At 40.9% G+C, this 19,624-nt stretch overlaps 1 protein-coding gene across 1 annotated transcript; it reads left to right on the top strand.

The window, feature by feature from the left end:
- Positions 1–12,804, top strand: FAM161A (FAM161 centrosomal protein A). The gene is made up of 7 exons (XM_042445049.1): positions 1–138; positions 3,100–3,323; positions 4,635–5,825; positions 7,803–7,970; positions 8,141–8,240; positions 8,960–9,123; positions 11,650–12,804. Exons 1-7 carry the CDS (start codon positions 7–9, stop codon positions 11,891–11,893), a joined length of 2,223 nt encoding a protein of 740 aa, XP_042300983.1. The 5' UTR covers positions 1–6; the 3' UTR covers positions 11,894–12,804.
- The last annotated feature ends 6,820 nt before the right edge of the window (positions 12,805–19,624 follow it).

The raw sequence follows: 19,624 nt of genomic DNA, 5'->3' as shown, positions 1-19,624 counted from the left end.
CCAAGGATGGAGGACTCGCACCGGGCCGCTTCGCTGGCCGCCTCCTGCCTCCGGAGGCCCCTGGACCCCAGGACAAGGGCGCCGATCGCCCTCTACGAGGAGCAGCAGCAGAAGAAGGAGGGAAGGAGAGAGCTGCAGGTGGGAGGAGGAGAAGAGAGGGTGGCCAGGCGGGTCCTCCTTTCCCCGGACACGCCCCCATTTCAGCCTTCTCTCCAGGAGAGAAGTTGGCAGCATATTCTCTCTAGGAATATCTAGGTCCTCCAGCACAACTCTATGGTCAGCTTCAACCAAAACTGCACTGAAGGATGTAGAGATTGTAGCTCCTCCAGCGCAATCTATGGCCAATGCCTGGCAGATATCGACCACAGAGTTGCACTGGAGGACCTAGAGATTCCTAGAGAGGACACTCCCTCCATGAATGTGGGAAAACGGCAAATAACAAAAACACTATTCTTTTTTGACCTGAGAGAAGACCTCTCTAGGAATCTCTAGGTCCTCCAAGGCAACTCCAGCACAATCTATGGCCAATGTCTGGCAGATATCAACCACAGAGTTGCCCTGGAGGACCTAGAGATTCCTAGAGAGGTCTTCTCTCAGGTCAAAAAAGAATAGTGTTTTTCCACATTCAGGGGGGTCCTGTTCCCCCAACTCCAGAGAATGTGGAGGGACAAGTATAGTCTGTCCAGGAGGGATTACAAACTGTTCTCCATTTTGGGCATGCCTCAAGTGCCCTCCATTTTGCGGTGCCCAGTCCTCCCTTGCGGTTGTGAGGCCGCCTGTGAATGCCACTCCTTCTCCGCAAAGGAAGCCTCTGGGGCTTGGCTCTTTCCTGAAGCCGTGGTTTCGCCAGGGTTGTTGTCGTTGTGCGCCTTCAAGTCATTTGTGACTTATGGCGACCCTAAGGCCAAACCATTGTGGGGTTTTCTTGGCAAGATTTGTTCATTGCCTTCCCCTGAGGAGGCTGAGAGAGTGTGACTTCTTGCCCAAGGTCACCCAGTGGGTTTCCTTAGGGTCGCCATAAGTCAGAAATGACTTGAAGGCACGCAACAAAACAAACAAGAGAACACTATGACGCTGAAGGCTTTCATGGCCGGCATCTATAGTTTCTTGTGGGTTTTTCAGGCTATGTGGCCATGTTCTATTAGAGTTTCTTCCTGATGTTTCGCCATCCCTATTCACACAAGCTTGGGTCCTGGCTTCTTTTGATCAGCTGCAGGGCATGAAGAAATTCAACAACTGAAGATTTACTAGTCCACTGTCACTCAGCAGTTGAGGAAAACTACTTGCTGACATTTACTTCCCTGCTATACAGTTGGAAAAAGTCTGATATATGTATTGGAAGGTTCTTGTCAAAACTGGCTATGCTTCTGTCCCCTCCATCCTCATACAGCTAAGAGACCAGCATTCATTTAACTGATGATGTTTTTCTCGACCTGTTGAGGGCTGTGCGGTCTGCGTTTGTGCCTCATGCACACTTTTGATGTACTAGGCACAGTTGATTTAATTTCAGTCAGATTGGTAGAAATTGCGATCTACATTGCTTTTCTGAAAGAGTTTTTATCATTTAAATTACTAGTGAAGAATATTCTATGTAACTGTTTTTTCCTACTGTAAGCATAGCTGTATTCATATTCAGAAATTTAGATTTCACTAGAAATATAAGCAATACTAATTTGTTTTCAGATTAATTTTCAGTTCATTAAAAAGACATCTCCAGCATTATTATTCTGCATTTATGTCCGTGTTCTCATTGGTTTCATCTTTTTGATTTCTGTATTTCTTGACTTTCTCTGTCCGGGGCTTAGAGAGAGGGAAGGCTTTGAGAAAGAGGGAAAGAGCATACATTTTGGGAACATCACCCTTGCAGTAGAACTGATCAGGCTATCTCCCACCTTCATTACCTCTGTTAATATATTTAGAGAAAATAATTAGAAATAATATGTCTTTGACCTAGCTTCTTTTTAAACTAATTGTTTCAAGAACTTTTTGAGATCTGATTTAATTTTTTTTAAAATCCTTTAAAAATAAAAATAGTTTTGTTGGAAGGTAGCTCTGACTTGAGCACTGAAGGCTGAAACTAAGGCCTGATACAGACTGTCAAAATAAAGCTGCTTCGGGTCTCTTTGGAGGTATGCTGTTTAAATGATGCATGCACCCTAAGAATCCAGAAGCTGCACCAAAGCTGCGCTCCGGTGCTTAGGAATGGAGTGTGGCTTTGGCACGACCTCCGGACTCTTAGGACTCATGCATCATTTAAATAGCATACCTCCAAAGAGACACGAAGCAGCTTTATTTTGGCAGTCTGTAACAGGCCTAACATTTACTTTAATAAGTTGTAATGTATCCTAAGAATAAAGATTTATATTTTAAAGTTGGCTGTGCAAAAAGACTGCAAATGAACAACCACATTCAACGTTCTCTAGCTTAAGGAAAAACACGTGTTATTAATTTTCTCTGAAGATTGTTTTATTTTCATTATGGTGTACTCAGTAGAGACATTACGACAAGTAATATTTCTGATAATGTGTATATCACAGTATAGTTATTCTTCGGAAAGACAGATGCCAGATGGTTTCATTACAGCAAGTCTATCTATATCTCTTAATGAGCTTTACACAAAAAGAGCTGAAACAAGATTATGCACAGCTAAACAAAGCAGTCTTTCGGTCATCATTGACATGTGATTATTTCTGAAGCTTTAGAAGACCATAGGACTTCGAGAGGAGAGTAACTGTTTCATGGTCACCCAATGTTCATAGCTCCACGGGGACTAGAATGTTGACCTCCCAACTCCAGGTCTCAGTCTCAGTCTCCTACGGTCTAAAGCACTACACCACATTGATATTTAGTAGAAAGTAGGGCTTTGTTGTAGATATATAGGTTGTAAGATGGACTGACTTGGAGGAACTTGTTATTGGCTGATGTCCCAACAAAACTTATGTAAATACTTTCTCATAATTTACACAGATCAATGTACATTCTTCCTGGAAGCTCAAACACTGAAACATTTACAACTGGTGTTGCAGAACCATTTGTTTGGCAAGGAATCAAACTAATTTTATCATATGAAAATTTTGATATTTGTCTTCTTTTTTTTAGAATAGCTTGCAGCCTGAGGGAGAACAGAGTTCAGATGTGCATACTGACTGCAGAAATCAGATAGACATCTCCAAAATGTATCTTTCAAACCAAGAATATTATTTAAAGCTGGAAGAACTTAAGAATGCTCACCTGGAGACCATGGCAAAACTGGAAAACATGTATCAGAATAAACTGTATCTGAAAGGAGTACAGCCTTTAACCAACACAGATATGAGTCACAGGTATAGTGTATGACAGTCTGTACATAGTTGTTTTCATTCATTTGAATACAGTAATTACTGCACACATATTAATGAATTGCACTAAAATTTTACTATTTAAGTGTTTTGGATGCCCAAAGAAGGTAAACAAGTGGTTGGTTTTTCAGAACTAAGAAAAATCGTGAACCCCTCTCCATACTTCGCCTACCACATTCTGAGCCTGCAGGTTGCTTCGTGCTAGTACAAACAGGATTTTACTACAGTACAGCCCCAATAACTGCAGGACAGTACCTGCAGTTTCACTTACACATGATCCATGGCTGCCCAAATTCCCTCCATTCTCACCACCACTGTTGTGCCTCTTTAGTGCCTCTAAAATTAGGATGTTTCCTCTTGCTTTATACTAAAATTTACCTAATGATTGAAATGCAAGCCCTTGATACATATTAAAAGGCAGAAACTATGGAATTGGTGCAGGTATGTTCATCTAAGATTCCATGTGCAGTTCAGCCTGAAAGGAATTTCTCATAGGAAAAGCTACTGGATTGAAGAAATTCTTATGGCGCCATAAAGACAGGCCAACATAAAGCTGCTTCGGGTCACTTTGGAGGCATGCTGCTTCAATGATGCATGCATACTAAGAGTTTGGAAGCCATGCCAAAGCCATGATCCAGTCATGGCTTTGGCGCAGCTTCCGGACTCTTGGGATGCATGCATCATTTAAACAGCATACCTCCAAAGTGACCTGAAGCAGTTTTATTTTGGCAGTCTGTATGGGGCCTTTGTTTCTGTTCTGAAGAGGGTAGCTGTGTTTTTATGCAAGACTGGTGTCTTTCAGGCTTTCGGTAAGGAAGGTGAGGAGCTGGAGCCCAGAATAGATAGGCCAACATAGTGTATTGACTTAAGTCCAGAGATTTGAACCATAGAATCATAGAGTTGGAAGAGACCACAAGGGCCATCCAGTCCAACCTCCCTGCCATGCAGGAACTCTCAATGAAAGCACCCCTGACAGATGGCCATCCAGCCTCTATTTAAAGACCCCCAAAGAAGGAGACTCCACTACACTCCGAGGGAGTTTGTTCCACTGTTGAACAGCCCTTACTGTCAAGAAGTTCATCCTAATGTTGCAGTGCAGCTTGCATCCATTGTTCCGGGTCCTAGTCTCTGGAGTAGCAGAAAATAAGCTTGCTCCCTCCTCAATATGACCAACTTGTGTAGGTGCTTTGCCTTTCTCTTGTTCATCAAGGCACAGGGTTCTACAGTATCTCTTATTTCATCCAGCTGTGTTTTAAAACATTCCAAACACTAACATTAATATTTTGTTGTCTTTAGATCAACAAATGGGATGAATTCACTTCAAAATCAGAAGATACATACATCATTTTCTGAGCCTGATTTAAAGAATTCTTTCCATTCAAATTTTTCTGATACTTCTGATGAAGAGTTAGATTTAGATGAAGATGACAGTGAAGAAGAATTACTAATGTTTCAAAAGGAGCAAATTGAAAATCTGTGTGATAGAAGTTCCTCGGATGATTATTCTCACTACAGCCAGGATACCTCACCCATATTACAGACTTTGCAAAAGACTACGAGGATTAGGAAGAAGAAGAAATGGTCCCCAAAGATCACAGTACCTCAGCCTTTCCAGATGACTATTCGAGAAGCAAAGAAAAGACAACAGAACATCAAATCAAAGTCACTGATCGAACTAGAAAATAACTTGCTAAAGAAACAATGGGAGGAGGAAGCAGAGTGTCAGAAGAAGTTCCGTGCCAATCCAGTGCCTGCTTATGTCTTTGTCCCTCTGTATCATGAAATAATGAAGCAAAATGAAGAGCATAGGAAGTCCCTTAGAGAAAGGAGGAGAGAAATCCTTCTAGCTATGCAAAAGCCTTTCAAGTTTATTGAAAGAGAAGCACAAAAGAAAGAACTGAGGAGAGTACAATTGAAGGACTTTTCTTTTCCAGAAAAGGCAAAAATATTCAAAGCAAAGCCAGTTCCTAAATTTATCTACAGTTCAGAAACCAGTGAGAAGCTAAAGGAGGAAGCGCTTTACAGAGAAATTCGAATACAGATGAGATCTGAAGAGCTTTTGCGTAATTCATCTCTTCCCAGCAATAGATTAGGAAAGAAAGGTGCCAGTAAGCATAGGGAGCAATGCTGCCGTGACCATACTGAAGAACTGGAATGCAAACCACGACCCAAAATCCAGGTCCCAGATTTTGAATTGTTACATAAAAAATTTCAGAAGCAGCTTCACAGACAGAAGAATGTGAAACACATCACAGTCTGTGAACCTTTCACTCTCCGTACTGCTAATATCCCTTCTAACAAAGAGAAGATTCTAGAGGACATCCAAATGGATGAAAAAAAATTAAAGGAAACACGTTGGCCCTATGCTTCTTCAAGATGTAGCCCCCAAATGAGGAATTTGAATACAAATTCATCTCCTTTAGGCTGTGAAGAACCCACATCACCAAGAATTACAGAAACTACAAGACGACGATTACAAGCCATAAGGTGAGCCATTCATTGGCTTGGAGTGGTGCAGTTCTTATAAATTAATCCCATGTTACTCATGATAAATAAAAACATGTTGTTGCTAGGATATGATACACTGGTTTTATTTGTTGCAGTATTTCTTCAGTAAATGTTCACTACCATTACTTGTATCTGGTGCTGCTGTGAAACTGTCCTAAAAAGGCTTGGAATCTGAATTCAAAGTATTTGCGTCATGGCTCCATACCTCTAATATAATTTATAGGTCCTATTAGTGGTGTCTCAAGAGGGGTGCGGATCGCATCAAGTGATACCCTAAGGGGGGTGATGCCACTGATCCTCAGACATCTGTATTTTGGAAGAAATAGACTGTGGCATTTTCCTGTATCTCTTTAAAATGCTGAAGAGATGGTGTGAATGGGGCAAGGGTCAGTGGGAGGAGAAAAGAGAAGCCCCATGGTTTTTTAATTCAAATTTCGGATTTCAAATTTTAATTAATTTTTAAAATTATAACATCATATTTTAATAACATTTAATAACATCATATTTTACCAAATTTTAACTTTAATCACATGAAACTATGTATATGTAAACACATTTATTATGTGTATGTGATATTGTAATTTAAAGGTATAATTTTAATTTTATCAGTTGTTTATATCACAACTATTACCATTAGTTTCATGGGAATAATGATTTATGAGTAAATTAGTACAAAAAGGATTCTGTATGGCTGTAGTATGGGAGGAAGTCAGTGGAAGTATGTGTGATACCATGAATTACCAGCCATAGTGACTTCAATGAATCCTGTTAGCAGTCTGTAACACAGGGGCTGAAAGAACAAGACAGATTTCAAGCACTGCAAACCATCAGGTTTATATCCCTGCTTTTCTATACATAGAATAAAGGTCAGTATTTGTATATAGACAAATATATATGAACAAATCATTATAATGTTGTTAGAAGAAGAGTAAGAATGTATTCTTTTCTTACTCTACCTTGATTTTCCTTCCTCTTATATCATCTGCTGAGTTATTGTGTATAGGAACTGGACCAAAAAGAAATGAGAGTGTATTCTTTTCTTACTCTACCTTGATTTTTCTTTCTCTCATATCCTCTGCTGAGTTATTTTGTGTATAGGAACTGGACCGGAAAGAAATGCTACATAAAGTAAGTGTGAAAGAGGCAGATTACTTTCCCTTCTGCTCTTCATTATACAACTGGTGTATAGCATGGGAATATAAAGAAACAACTATGCTGCTATACCATACTCAGTGGACTTAGGGATTTTTGCTGTTCCCCCATTAGATGCATCAGTAGCAACAGTTTATACCAGGGTGGACAACTTCCAGAGCTCTTGCTGGACATCGGAGGGTGCACCTTCTCTACATTCTCCTGATTTTTTTTCCCATAACTGGAATCCCACCCCTCCCCAAGCCAGATGTGACCAGAAGTCTCTTCCAGATTTGAGAAAGCCTCCCATGGAGAGGCCTAACATATGTCAAGTGCAAGAGCCTTTTTTCATTAACAACAGCAACAACAAAAGGTGGGGTATATGAAGGGCTGCTCTGGGCCCCTGGGAGACTGTATTCAGCCAGCAGGTCACATTTTGCCCAGCCATGATTACACAAGGACCTTGCAAATATGTTGTCCCGGAGTTATTCCTGATGAGCCTGACATTTTCTCCAGGCACCACAGATTAATCCAGAGTCAGGTCTGTGTCGGTAGATGAAATACCAGAAGATGACCTATGAGGCTAGCAAATCCATGAGCTCTGTCTTGGTTATGATGGTTATGGCAGTGGCTCTTCCTCTGAGATTAAGGTGCATGGCTGGCTGTATTCTTTAACAGGGTGGAAAAACCACTGATATGTTTGCTTGCAATTGATGATTACAATATACATTATTTCTTGATCCATGTGGCCATGTCCTTAAGAAATTATTACAAACACTTGGAGGAATTTAAATGTATTTAGCATTTATTTATTTTCTCATTTAGGGATTCAGCTGAGGAAAAACGGAAGATGGAAGAAGAACAGAAAAGGAGGCGAGCAAAACAGAAACACAGAGCAAAAGAAATACAGAGACTTATAAGCACTCGGGCTGAAGCAAATGATCCACATCAGAGCCTTGCTCAGATATATAAACTGAAGTTAAAAACATTCAGGTATCCTGCAATATACCTCCCAGTTCTTGTACACTAGATGCAAGACCTTTAGTAGCAGGCATTCACAGCTTGTAGCATAGTCTAGAATTGCCCCTTTTATTTTTAATGTATTAAAAAAGCTCATATTTAAATTCCATACCATGTGCATGTTATGGTATATCAAAAAACAGGAAACATGAAAAGCAGAGAATGAGAGAATATCTACAGGAACTGGAAGAAATGGAAGAAAGGGTGAAAAAGAGGCCACTGTTGTTGGAACAAGCTACACAGGTTATTGACCTCTTAATCTCTTTGCTAAATTTATTACCATTATTAAGATTCCAACTTTTCTTTTTTCTTACATTCAAGAATTTATCTTGAGATTATATAATTTATGCCTCCTTCCCTGTTGTTATGCTGGCTTCATTTCATTTGCCAGATCTATAACCAATGATTACTGCCTGCCTGCTTTGTGTGATACACAGTAACGTCCCAATGAAGATATCTTATTTCTTTCTCTGCGGTCGTGACCCGTATAAGTCAAAGCATAAAGCACCAAGGAGACACCACCCAATAAAATTATGATTCTTTGTACAGAGATATTTATTTGAATTCCTTCATGCCTTTATGTCTAGAAGGATCCTGAGGTGGTTTATGTAAAACAATGCAGCATTATAACTGCCACTTTTGGTGGATGGTATCTTGGGACAGTATACCATCTTTTCCCTCAGGATTGCAGGTCTTTTTACTGTCTGTGAGTAGAGAGGCAGGGTCCAGGTGTAGTATCTGGCAGTTCATTTAATGTGCTGTCTCAACTCTTGTATTATTTCAACTAAGGGAAGTGTTAGTTGACATTTTTTGTTTGTGTATCTTCTATGTTCTGAAGTAATGGTCATTTGACAAGTACAAAACTATATATTTAAATACAGATAAATCCATATACATTTAAACTTGAAGACACATTGTTGATGTTTTAATTTTGTTATTCTTTCCCCCTTCCATAAATGTAGAAAAATGCACGGATAGCAGCAGAGAGGCATTACTCTGATATACTCCGGGAACTGGGGCTGCATGAAGAGTTTGTCTCAGAGAAAGGACAATCTCCTGCAGAAATGCATTTGCAGGGCCTTTCCAGTAATGGTTCTGAAATCTTGGCAACAGCAGACATCAGAAGGTAAATGGCTTTCCCTTATTACATTAAGCTGGGAGACTGAGAGTTTAGTACTTACTACTCTCAAGGAGGAACAACTGTCTTCTGAAGAGCACTTTTAGAGGTATCATACCAGGTTTCAACTCCCTAGTCCAGAGCCTCATGTGCATGGTGCTTTTGCCTGTAATGCTTTCTCCATGGAAAAATAGCAAGAACCTGTCACAGCTCTTTGTCTACAAGTGTGTAGGTTGGGGGATAGGTGATCAAAAGTACTTCAAATGCATTACATTCAGTGAGACCCAAAATGGCCATGGATATTTTTTTTCTAGCTTGGATTATAGTGTACCAAGTAAAATGATTATGCTGGAAGAACAAGAACTGGCATGGAAAAATAGATATGTACCCACAATGTTTTATTCCTTGCTCACGAATGTGAATAATAGAATTGGGTTCTCTGGTGAGCATGACAGTAGCCGCACTTGTTTCTTAGCAGTGGTGGCTAGGAAAGAGAGGTTGCAAAGAGTCTCCACTGGAAATATCCAACTTCTGATCCTCTGGACTCATACATTTTAACCAGATTTAACTAGTACTGGCCAAAATTTTAACATGCTTCTAGTATCAAGATAGATACAGAGGGGTTGTGGATTGCTGTGTTCTGAAAACTGAATGACAGTTTTCTGAAGTGAGGTTTATGAATCTGAGTAACAATCAAAGTTTGGAAGTTTGATCTTAAAGCCAGGCTAATCTGTCAGTTTCCTCAGATAGGAGGTGTGTTGTTTTGCAATTTCTGGGTCCTTATTAAACAACATAAGGCAGATTTCATCACTTGCTTGTTTTCTATTGGCAGGATAATTTGAAAGTCTTAGTAATTCTTTGTTTGCTATCATTATCTTTACAAACTGGGAGAACCAAACTGTTGCAGTTTGATCTCACCTGCAACAGTCTGGATACAGAGGGAGTTATGCCCACAAAACAGAACACAAGAGAATCTTGGGGAAGGTCCAGTTTCCATTTTAAAACCTGTATTAAATGTTACAGTTCCTATGCCTGAGGAGAGAATCTGCCTTTTTTTTTTGCACAGTGACCACTAGGAGCACTGTGTATTTTTTGTTAATTAGTATAAGCTTAGAATCATAGAGTTGGAAGAAAACACAAATGTGATCCAGTTCAACCCCATGCCATGCAGGAACACAGAATCAAAGCACCCCTGTCAGATGTCCACCCACCCTCTGGTTAAAGACCTCCAAAGAAGGAGACTCCACCACTCTCTGAGGGAGTGTGTTCTACTGTCAAACAGCTCTTACAGTCAGGAAATCTTTCCTAATGTTGAGGTGGAATCTCTTTTCCTGTAGGTTACATCCATTGTTCCATGTCCTATTCTCTGGAGCAGCAGAAAACAAACTTGCTTCATCCTCAATATGATATCCCTTCAAATATTTAAACAGGGATATCACCTCTTAAACATTTCTTTTCCAGGTTAAACATACCCACCTCCCTAAGTCTCTCCTCATAGGCCTTGGTTCCCAGACCATTCACCATTTTTGGTTGCCCTTCTCAGTACACACTCCAGCTTGTCAACATCCTTTTTGAATTGTGGTGCCAAAAACTGGACACAGTATTCCGGATGAGGCCTGGCCAAAGCAGAATAGAGTCGTATTATTACTTTCCTTGATCTAGCCACTGTACGTCTGTTGATTCAGCCTGGAATTGCATTGGCCTTTTAAATTTTGGCCAGGGCCCTTATAGGAACTCTGGTGGCGCAGTGGTTAAGTGCCTGTATTGCAGCCATTCACTCACAAACCACAAAGTTGTGAGTTCAATACCAGCCAGGGGCTCAGGATCGACTTAGCCTGGAATCCTTCCGAAGTTGCTAAAATGAGTACCCAGCTTGTTGGGGGAATTGGCTTACATATTGTAAACTGCTTAGGCAGTGCTTAAGTGCAGTGATAAGCAGTATAAAAATGTACTTGCTATTGCTAGGTTTTATAGGTCCTCAGTTGTTAATATTGGTGGTTCTACCCCCAGTTCTCACAGACTGAATAAGAGTGCTGTTTCTAGTATCAAGACTTTCTGCAAAAACCAAGATACAGTACTGTATTTTGTTGTTGTATGCCTTCATGTCATTTCTGACCTACGATGACCCTATTGTGGGGTTTTCTTGACAGGTCTCTTCAGAGGGAGTTTGCCATTGCCATCCCCTGAGACTGAGTGAATGTGACTTGCCTAAGGTCACCCAGTGGGTTTCATGGCAGAACATAGAATTGAACCCTGGTCTTCAGAGTCATAGTCCAACACTCAGACCACTATGTGAAGTTAAATTTAACAGTGTTTGAGTGGGAATTAATGAAATACCAATACAGCAACACAAAACAAAAAATATTTCCTTATGTATGTAGTATGTTTGTTAACTTACATCCTTAGATCCTGCCTTTCTTCCAAAATGTGATTTGTGGCAGTTTTATTTTTTACCTGATGGCTATTTTATCATTTATTTTTTAATATTTTTAAAGAAATGATCTGTCCTTCCTCCACTTCCTCTTCCCCTTCTAGTGATACTGAAGACAAAATAGAAGATAAAGAATCCCAGGGAGAGGAAAAGAAATCTCTAATCCAGTCTGTTCAGTCCTATGAAAAGGAAGATGAGGAGGAGGAGGAGGAAGAGGAGAAAGAGGAAGAGGCAGAAGAGGAGGATGGAGAGGCTCAGTCAAATCATGATGACCAAGATGCTTCTGAATATGAAAATGAAAATTATGAAAATGATTCAGTAGAAAAATCCAGTGATGATGAAAATTGATTAAATAGACTGTTGCTTCTATGTTGTTTGGGCTTTGGTTTCTGAAGTTGAATCTGTTGCATGTACTAAGATGTGAGATTGTGAGATATGGGTACTAGTAGTATTTTGAAGAGGTGTTAATGTGTAGGTATTCTGTGAGGTTTGTAATTGACACACTCAGTTTATTTTTTGTTATGATGTTACCATGCACAGCAGCTGATGTCTCTCAGACTTTCTTCTTCTTCCATAAGAACGCTACTCACCTAGCTGATCTATATGCTGACTTTGCATAATATAGTTCTCACTTCTCAATTCATTTCCCTTCCTGGAGTTCTATGTGTCCTGTCTCAATTTTGGTATTATTTGAAAGTGGTACACATCAACACAAATTGATATTTTTATCTGCAACATATTTTTAGGAGTTCCCAACTCTTCCATAGACTGGGGCCTGAAATGAATACAGTGAAAATTTTTGACTTTTTATTTTCTTATTATATTATATTATAATATATTCTCAGCCTTGAATTTTTATCTGAATGATAGTGTTATTAAAGGGCTTTGCTGCAAGCATTCCTGTGAGGGACCTTCAGGAAGCCAGTGTCGCCCTCTAAATCCTGACACTGAAAACAAAGCTAATATGTGTATTCCTAGAAAGTGCCTAATTTTCATGTAGTAACCCAGTAAACAGCATGATTCTGTGCAATCATGCTGGCCACATGATCACAGAATAGTCTCTGACAACGCTGGCTCTTTGGCTTAGTAATGGAAATTAGCACTTCCCCCTACGGTCGGACACAACTTGACAACCTTGTCAACGGGAAATACCTTTACCTTTTTAACCCAGTACTTGAAGAGAGGATATATGGTTTAATGTGGGAGAACTATAAAGAGCACAACTGTTACAGAAGTCATGTGACTCACAGCAGAAAATAAATGTGGAGAAACCTGGAGTACTGCTCTTTCTTGCCAAATGATTGATCCGTGATCTGTAAATCTTTCTAGCATCTGGACACACTATTCACTCCAGAGTAATCAGAAATTAGTGTCTCATGTCATATTTCATGTAAAATTTATAACATTAATTCTGCCTCCACATCACAGACTTTTTCTTTCCATCTCAAGAAATGCTTTAAATTATAAATTACATCATTCCATGGGTGAAGATTTTGGTCAGCTGACCGACTGGTAATACAGTCCGCCCTTCCCTTACATGGGGGATATATTCCAGCCCCCATGTAAGGGGGAAACTGTGTATGCTTGTGCCCCATTGAAAACAATGGGACACGTGCACGTGGAGTGGAGTGACATGTGCGCCATAGGCATGCGTGCCATTCATTGAATTGCACCACAGCTTCAGCATAAGCTGCGTAAGGGAAGCCTGCATATGGTGCAGGCTGACTGTAATAGCTGAGATTTAACTTGGGTCATATGCATTGCACCTCCCCCCCCCCCTATGCCTGTGTTTCCTAGCATTTTTTTTTTTTTTTTTTTTTTTTTTTTTTTTTTTTTTTTCTGCTGCTCCAGAGACTAGGACCCGGAGCAATGGATGCAAACTGCAGGAAAAGAGATTCCTCCTCAACATTAGGAAGAACTTCCTGACAGTGAGGGCTGTTCGACAGTGCAACAAACTCCCTCGTTCTGTAGTGGAGTCTCCTTCCTTAGAGGTAGGGTTGCCGTTAGTCCGGACCTCCAAACTGGGACAAATGTAGGACAAAATTTTCAAATGTAGGACCTTTTTTTTTAATCCTACATTTGAAAAAGAGCCTCGCTGAGGAGAGGAGTCCTTCTCCGCCTGGGCTCTGTTGGAAGCAGCCCAGGCGGAGAAGGAATCCACCCCCAGGGAGGCTTTCTTTTCCCCTTGGGCTCCGTTTTTGCCAATGGAGCCCAGGCGGAGAAGGAATCCTCCCCTCAGGGAGACTTTTTTCCCCCGCCTGGGCTCCATTGTTGCCGACGGAGCTCAGGCGGGGAAAGAAGTCTGGCCTCGGCAGGCAAGGCTTCTTTCCCTCCCTCGGCTCCAGTGGAGCCAAAGAGGGGAAGGAAGCCCCCCCGCCAAAGGAGAGAGGCCTACAGAGGCCTCTTTTTCCCCCGCCACTGCTGTTGCACACTTTGCAACAAAGCCTGGGGGCGGGGGAAATCCCGGGGACGGGGCCAACCCAGGGCGGGACCGTGCGGACCCGCCCAAAACCAGGAAAGTCCCACCCACAGGCGGGATATGGCAAGCCTACTTAGAGGTCTTCAAACAGAGGCTGGATGTCCATCTGTCGGGGATGCTTTGATTGTGATTTCCTGCATGGCAGGGGATTGGACTGGATGGCCCTTGCGGTTTCTATGATTCTATGATTCTTTTAAAAAAAAAATCCAGTATTCTGAAAAGGCATTGTGAAATTGGTCTTTTTGTTCAGAATGATGGGTTGGAAAATTAGCCATATTCAGAACACACTCACTTAAACTTATAAAACCCGACTTGGACATGTCCAGTTTATAGTCTGCTCTGGTCCGGATCAGTCTCATGATTCTCACTAACCAAAGCAGAATTATAAAAGCAGATAGAATAAGGCTATCAATGGCTGCTATTAATGGTGTGTGTGTGTGTGTGTGTGTGTGTGTGTGTGTATATATATATATATAACCTCCAGTGTAAGAGGCAACATAATTTTATGTATACCAGTTGCTGGGGAACATGAATGGAAGAGTTCTGTTGCACTTGTAGCCTATTTGTGGGCATCCAGTTGGTTGGCCACTGTGGTCAGAATGCTAGTCTACATAGAACTTTGTTTTGGTGGTCCTAAGTTTTTAAAGAATTAAAGGTGTTTTGGAAACTGATGTGAATATTATATGCAGACTGTTCACCAGTAGAATAAATGCAATCAGTAAAAATATGAAAGTTTGACTGGTTGTAGAGATGAACAACAAAGTTTTGCTGAATTTGAATAGATTCTGTGTAATATACTGGCAGACATAGGTTAATGAAGTAGATCTGTTCTTGGGTATGACTAACAGAAAATTTAGTACCAGAGGCAGCAATAACATGAAAAGGACAGGTTCTTGCACTACTATAAGAAGTGCTAGTCAATACGTTTCAGCAATATTTTTTCAGGCCTAACAATATGGACATGTGAAATGAAACAACCAGGTCAGGTAAGCTTTGTATAAGTAAACAAAAAACATTTCAGACTGGATTATTTCTGCAGTGTGTTTTGGATCATAGACTCTACCACACTCTGAGGCAGCATATTAAACTGTCGAACAGCTCTTACTGTCAGAAAGTTCTTCCTAATGTTGAGGTGGAATCTTTTCCTGTAGCTTGAATCCATTGTTCTTGTTCTCTGGAGCTTCAGAAACAAAGCCTCATCTTTGATGTGACATTCCTTCAAATATTTAAACAGGACCATTCTAAGACTTCTTTCCCTTCTCCAGGCTAAAAACCTAGCTCCCTAAGTCTCTCATAGAGCATGGTTGCTTTCTTCTCAACGTGCTCCTGCTTGTCCACATCTTTTTTTAACTGGGGTGTTCAGAACATGTATGGCCTGGCTAAAGCAGAACAGAGTGGTACAGTACTATTACTTCCCTTGATCTAGCCACTGTACCTCTATGAATGCAGCATTGGCATTTTTAGCTTCTGTACCACAGTTGACTCATGTTCAACTTGTGGTGTACTAGGACTACTAGATTTCTTTCACATGAACTGTTGTCAAGACAGGTGCCCCCCACCCTATATCTATGCATTTCATTTTTTTCTGCCTAAGGGCAGTACCATCCATTTCTCTGTGTAGAAATTCATTTTGTTACTTTTGGCCCAGCTTTCTAATCTATTAAGATCATTCTGAATTTTGATCCTCTCTTGTGGGGTATTTGCTATTCCTAATTTGGTGCCATCTGCAAATTTCATAAGCATACCCTCTATTCCATCAACTTCCTTTTACCAGTTTCCACTTTTCTCATGTTTTCCACTTTTTTGCCACACTTCTAAATCTATGTTTGTTTTAATACCTTGGGGGGAGCTGGTGAGGCAGGCTTATCTACTTTCCTTCTTTTCTCTCTGTTCAGTTATTCAGCTTGCTCAGGGATTCTGGAGGCAGTTGCAATATATGTTGCCTGTGTTGGCAGGCGCACAACGGCAGTAGTATCAACTACTGTAGAATCTCATTCTTTTGCACCTCAGACTTTATTGCATTGTTTACTGCAGCAACCCGTAATTGAAAGTCTGTTTTTCTAGTTCTCCATCATCCTCCCAATGTGATGCTGCTGAAAACCCTTAAGCTAGACAGAGGATAAGGAAAAGGAGGGCAAGGAAGAAGTAACAAGACTAGGAAAGGAGCTTCACTGTTCTAAGATTTTGTTAATTGACATATGCATTTCCACACAGATGGGAAAATGTCCCACTGAAGCCAGATAAGACACATCTCAGCAGATTCTCTGTCCAGGTTATGTGCTCTCAAGGCTGGTCTTCCCCACCCCAATGTATAGGCATCTGTTTCCTTGAGGCAGGGACGTAGCTAGGATTTTAGGAAGGGGAGGTCCAGACTAAGTGCCACCATTATAATGGGGCTTGATTGCGGTGGCGCAGCAGTACACACCATTCATTTTTCTAATGGAAGGGGGGTCCGGCCCCCAAACCCCCCCCCCCCCCGGCTACGTCCCTGCTTGAGGATGGGTAACTGCATGGGATTGATTTTTCCCTTGGGGCCCAACCTGGCTTCCCAATATGGCCAAGACCCCAGGACAAAAAAAGGTCAACAACAGAAAACAGAACAAAAAAAAAATGGTATTCTTGGTATTAAAAAGGGTGTTTGTATCTCTTAAGAGGAGGATTCTAAAAGTAGCAATTCACTCCTGTTGGAAGACTTTTGCATTCTCTTTCCTCCTCCTCCGATAGACAGGGATTTTCTACTCCTCTCTCTCTCTCATCCAAATTAACTCTTTGGTTTTCAACTAAACTGCATGTTTTCTCTCTTCCTCCTCTCTCAACTTTTTTTGGAAAGATGGTGAGATAAAGAGATCAGGATAAAGCCTTTATGTATATACGAGAGATTAAAGTACAGTAATTAGTAAACCTTTGTTTTGAACTACAAGATTCTTATGTTGTTTTTGGAATCAGTCTCAATTCTTAGGGAAGCATAGTTAGACTAATGCACATTTCTTCTACTCTGCTAATTTAAAGCTAGACCCTAATAGGCTTGGCTTTGACATTTTTGATATTTAATATTTTTATTTCCTTGGCAAGGCATGAAGCCTTAGGAAACTTAAATTACCCTGTCATTCTCCCATTTTTTGCAGGAACAGGGAAATCAATCTCTCTCTCTCTCTCTCTCTCTCTCTCTCTCCCTCCCCCCTTCCCTTCCTCCCTCCCTTTGTGCGTGTGTGTGAGGGGGGGGGGCTCCAGGGTGCAAAAACAACCTTGGGGTGCATGTGGCTGTACTTTTCCCACTTCTTCTTTACATGCATATGATATACAGTATTATAGAATTGGGCCTACAGTGAATATACATCCAGGAGAGGGCAGCATCATTTTAGTTTTTCAAAAGTAAAGCTTGCAGAATGCATAAAACAAGAAGACAATACACAGAAGAGTTATATTAAAATGTGAAAGGTCAACTGACACATGGGAGGAAGAAATTTATGAAGATGAATCCCAAATTATGGAAAACAAGTAAAAGCCACACTCGATTGGAAAGAATAAACCACCAGGAACAGATTACATATCAATAGAACTGCTAAAATTCACAGTGACAGATTCAGGTATAGTTCCAATAAAAATCTGCCAACAAATATGCGAAACAAAGTTGTTGCCCAAAGACCAGAAGAGATCAATATACATTTGCATCCACAAAAAAAGAGTCAAAAGATTGGGGAAACTACAGAACCATTCCACTAATTTCCCATACAAGCAAAATTATGCTCATAATTCTGCAGCAAAGACTCATATCATATATGGAGTGCAAAATCACATAGGTGTAAGGTGGATTCAGGAATGTAAGAGGCACAAGGGATCACATTACACTCATTAGATAGTTAATGAAGTGCAACAGGGAATTCCAGATGAAATCTGCATGAGCTTTATTAATTACAATAAAGCTTTTGACTGCATAGATCATGAAAAGCTATGGCTTAATCTTAAAGGAATGGGAGTGCCACAACATCTGATTATCATGTGATGTGCAACCTGTAATTATGACAAGAGACAGCCATCAGAACATAATAGGGAATCACAGAATCACAGAATAGAGTTGGAAGAGAGCACAAGGGCCATCCAGTCCAACCCCCTGCCATGTAGAACTCAGAATCAAAGCACCCCTGACAGATGGCCATTCAGCCATCTTCAGAGATTACCAGACCTTCAAAGAAGGAGACTCCACCACTCTCCAAGGGAATGTGTTCCACTTTCAAACAGCTCTTACTGTCAGGCAATTCCTCCTAATGTTGAGGGGGGAATCTCTTTTCCTGTAGCTTGCAGCCATTGTTCCACATTCTATTCTCTGGAGCAGCGGAAAACAATGATCCATCCTCAAATACTTAAACAGGGCTGTCATATCACCTCTTATCCTTCTCTTCTCCAGGCTAAACATACCCAGCTCCCTAAGTCACTCCCATGCGCTTAAAGCGCTGAAGAGATTAAGCGCCTGTAAACCATTAAAATAAAAAATAAAAATAATCCTTATCTCTTATTGAAAGACCACAGCAGACAACAGGGGCGAGGGAAGCAAAAAAAATGGCAACAGCCACGACGGATGGGGACAGAAAGGGCAACTCCTCCAAGGCCAGCCCCCATCGCAGTCCGCTCCTCCCATCCATCTAACCTGATTCAAAGGCTGTCGTTCCTATTTAAATACTCTGGTTCCTAACTCGAATCAATGGAAAAACGTAGGTCGGACCCTAGTGTTTTTTTAACACGCGTTAAATGACGAAAATTCGATTTAAATTTTTATCCCGCTCTACGATTCGATTTGTAGTGGGGACGATTACGGGTTGCTCTAGAACCGTTCTAGGTTTAAATCGGATCCTAATAGGAACGCCACTCCTTGGATTCGATTCAGAACGCGGGGTTTCACCTAGTGGGAACATCCCCCTCATAGAGCATGGTTTCCATACCTTTCACCATTTTGGTCAGCCTTCTCTGGATATGCACAGAATGGTTCCTAATTGGCAAATGGGTCAGGCAAGGCTGCATATAATCACCCTATTTATTCAACCTGTATGCAGAAAATATCATATGCACAGGCTGAGACTCAGAGGCAGGAGGAATGAAGCTCTGGGGAAGGAACATTAACAACCTAAGACATGCAGACAACACAATACTACTAGCAGAAACCAACAATGGCCTAGAGTAATTACTGAAGAAAGTGATGGAGGAAATTGCCAAGCTAGATAGGCTTAATGCTCAACATTAAGAAAACAAAAAAGTGATCACAGATGATCTATAAGAATTCATTCTAGATAATGAGAAAATTGAAATAGAGTTCCCATATCTCTGTGCAAATATTGACCAGAATAGAGAATGGTGTGCATTAGTGCCCCACACTTACGTCCCAAGTCATTATTGCTTTTTTGGCAGCAACAAACTAAGCATAAGTAACTTTCCCTCTGGAAGTTGGGACATGATTTATGTGAGCCAGTGATCTGAATAAGACCACTGACTTAGAGGTCAGCCATTCGGATTTGAGGTACATTGATCAGTGGAATCTGGTGGCTCTGGCATCAGTGGGTTTTACATGTTGCTGTCTGAACTTGTGTGATAAACACCTCGGACTCTTT

This window comes from Sceloporus undulatus, chromosome 1, assembly GCF_019175285.1.
Source record: "Sceloporus undulatus isolate JIND9_A2432 ecotype Alabama chromosome 1, SceUnd_v1.1, whole genome shotgun sequence".
Taxonomy (NCBI): Eukaryota; Metazoa; Chordata; class Lepidosauria; order Squamata; family Phrynosomatidae; genus Sceloporus; species Sceloporus undulatus.
Note: the sequence above shows the minus strand (reverse complement) of the source record. Positions and strands in the feature narration are given on the sequence as shown.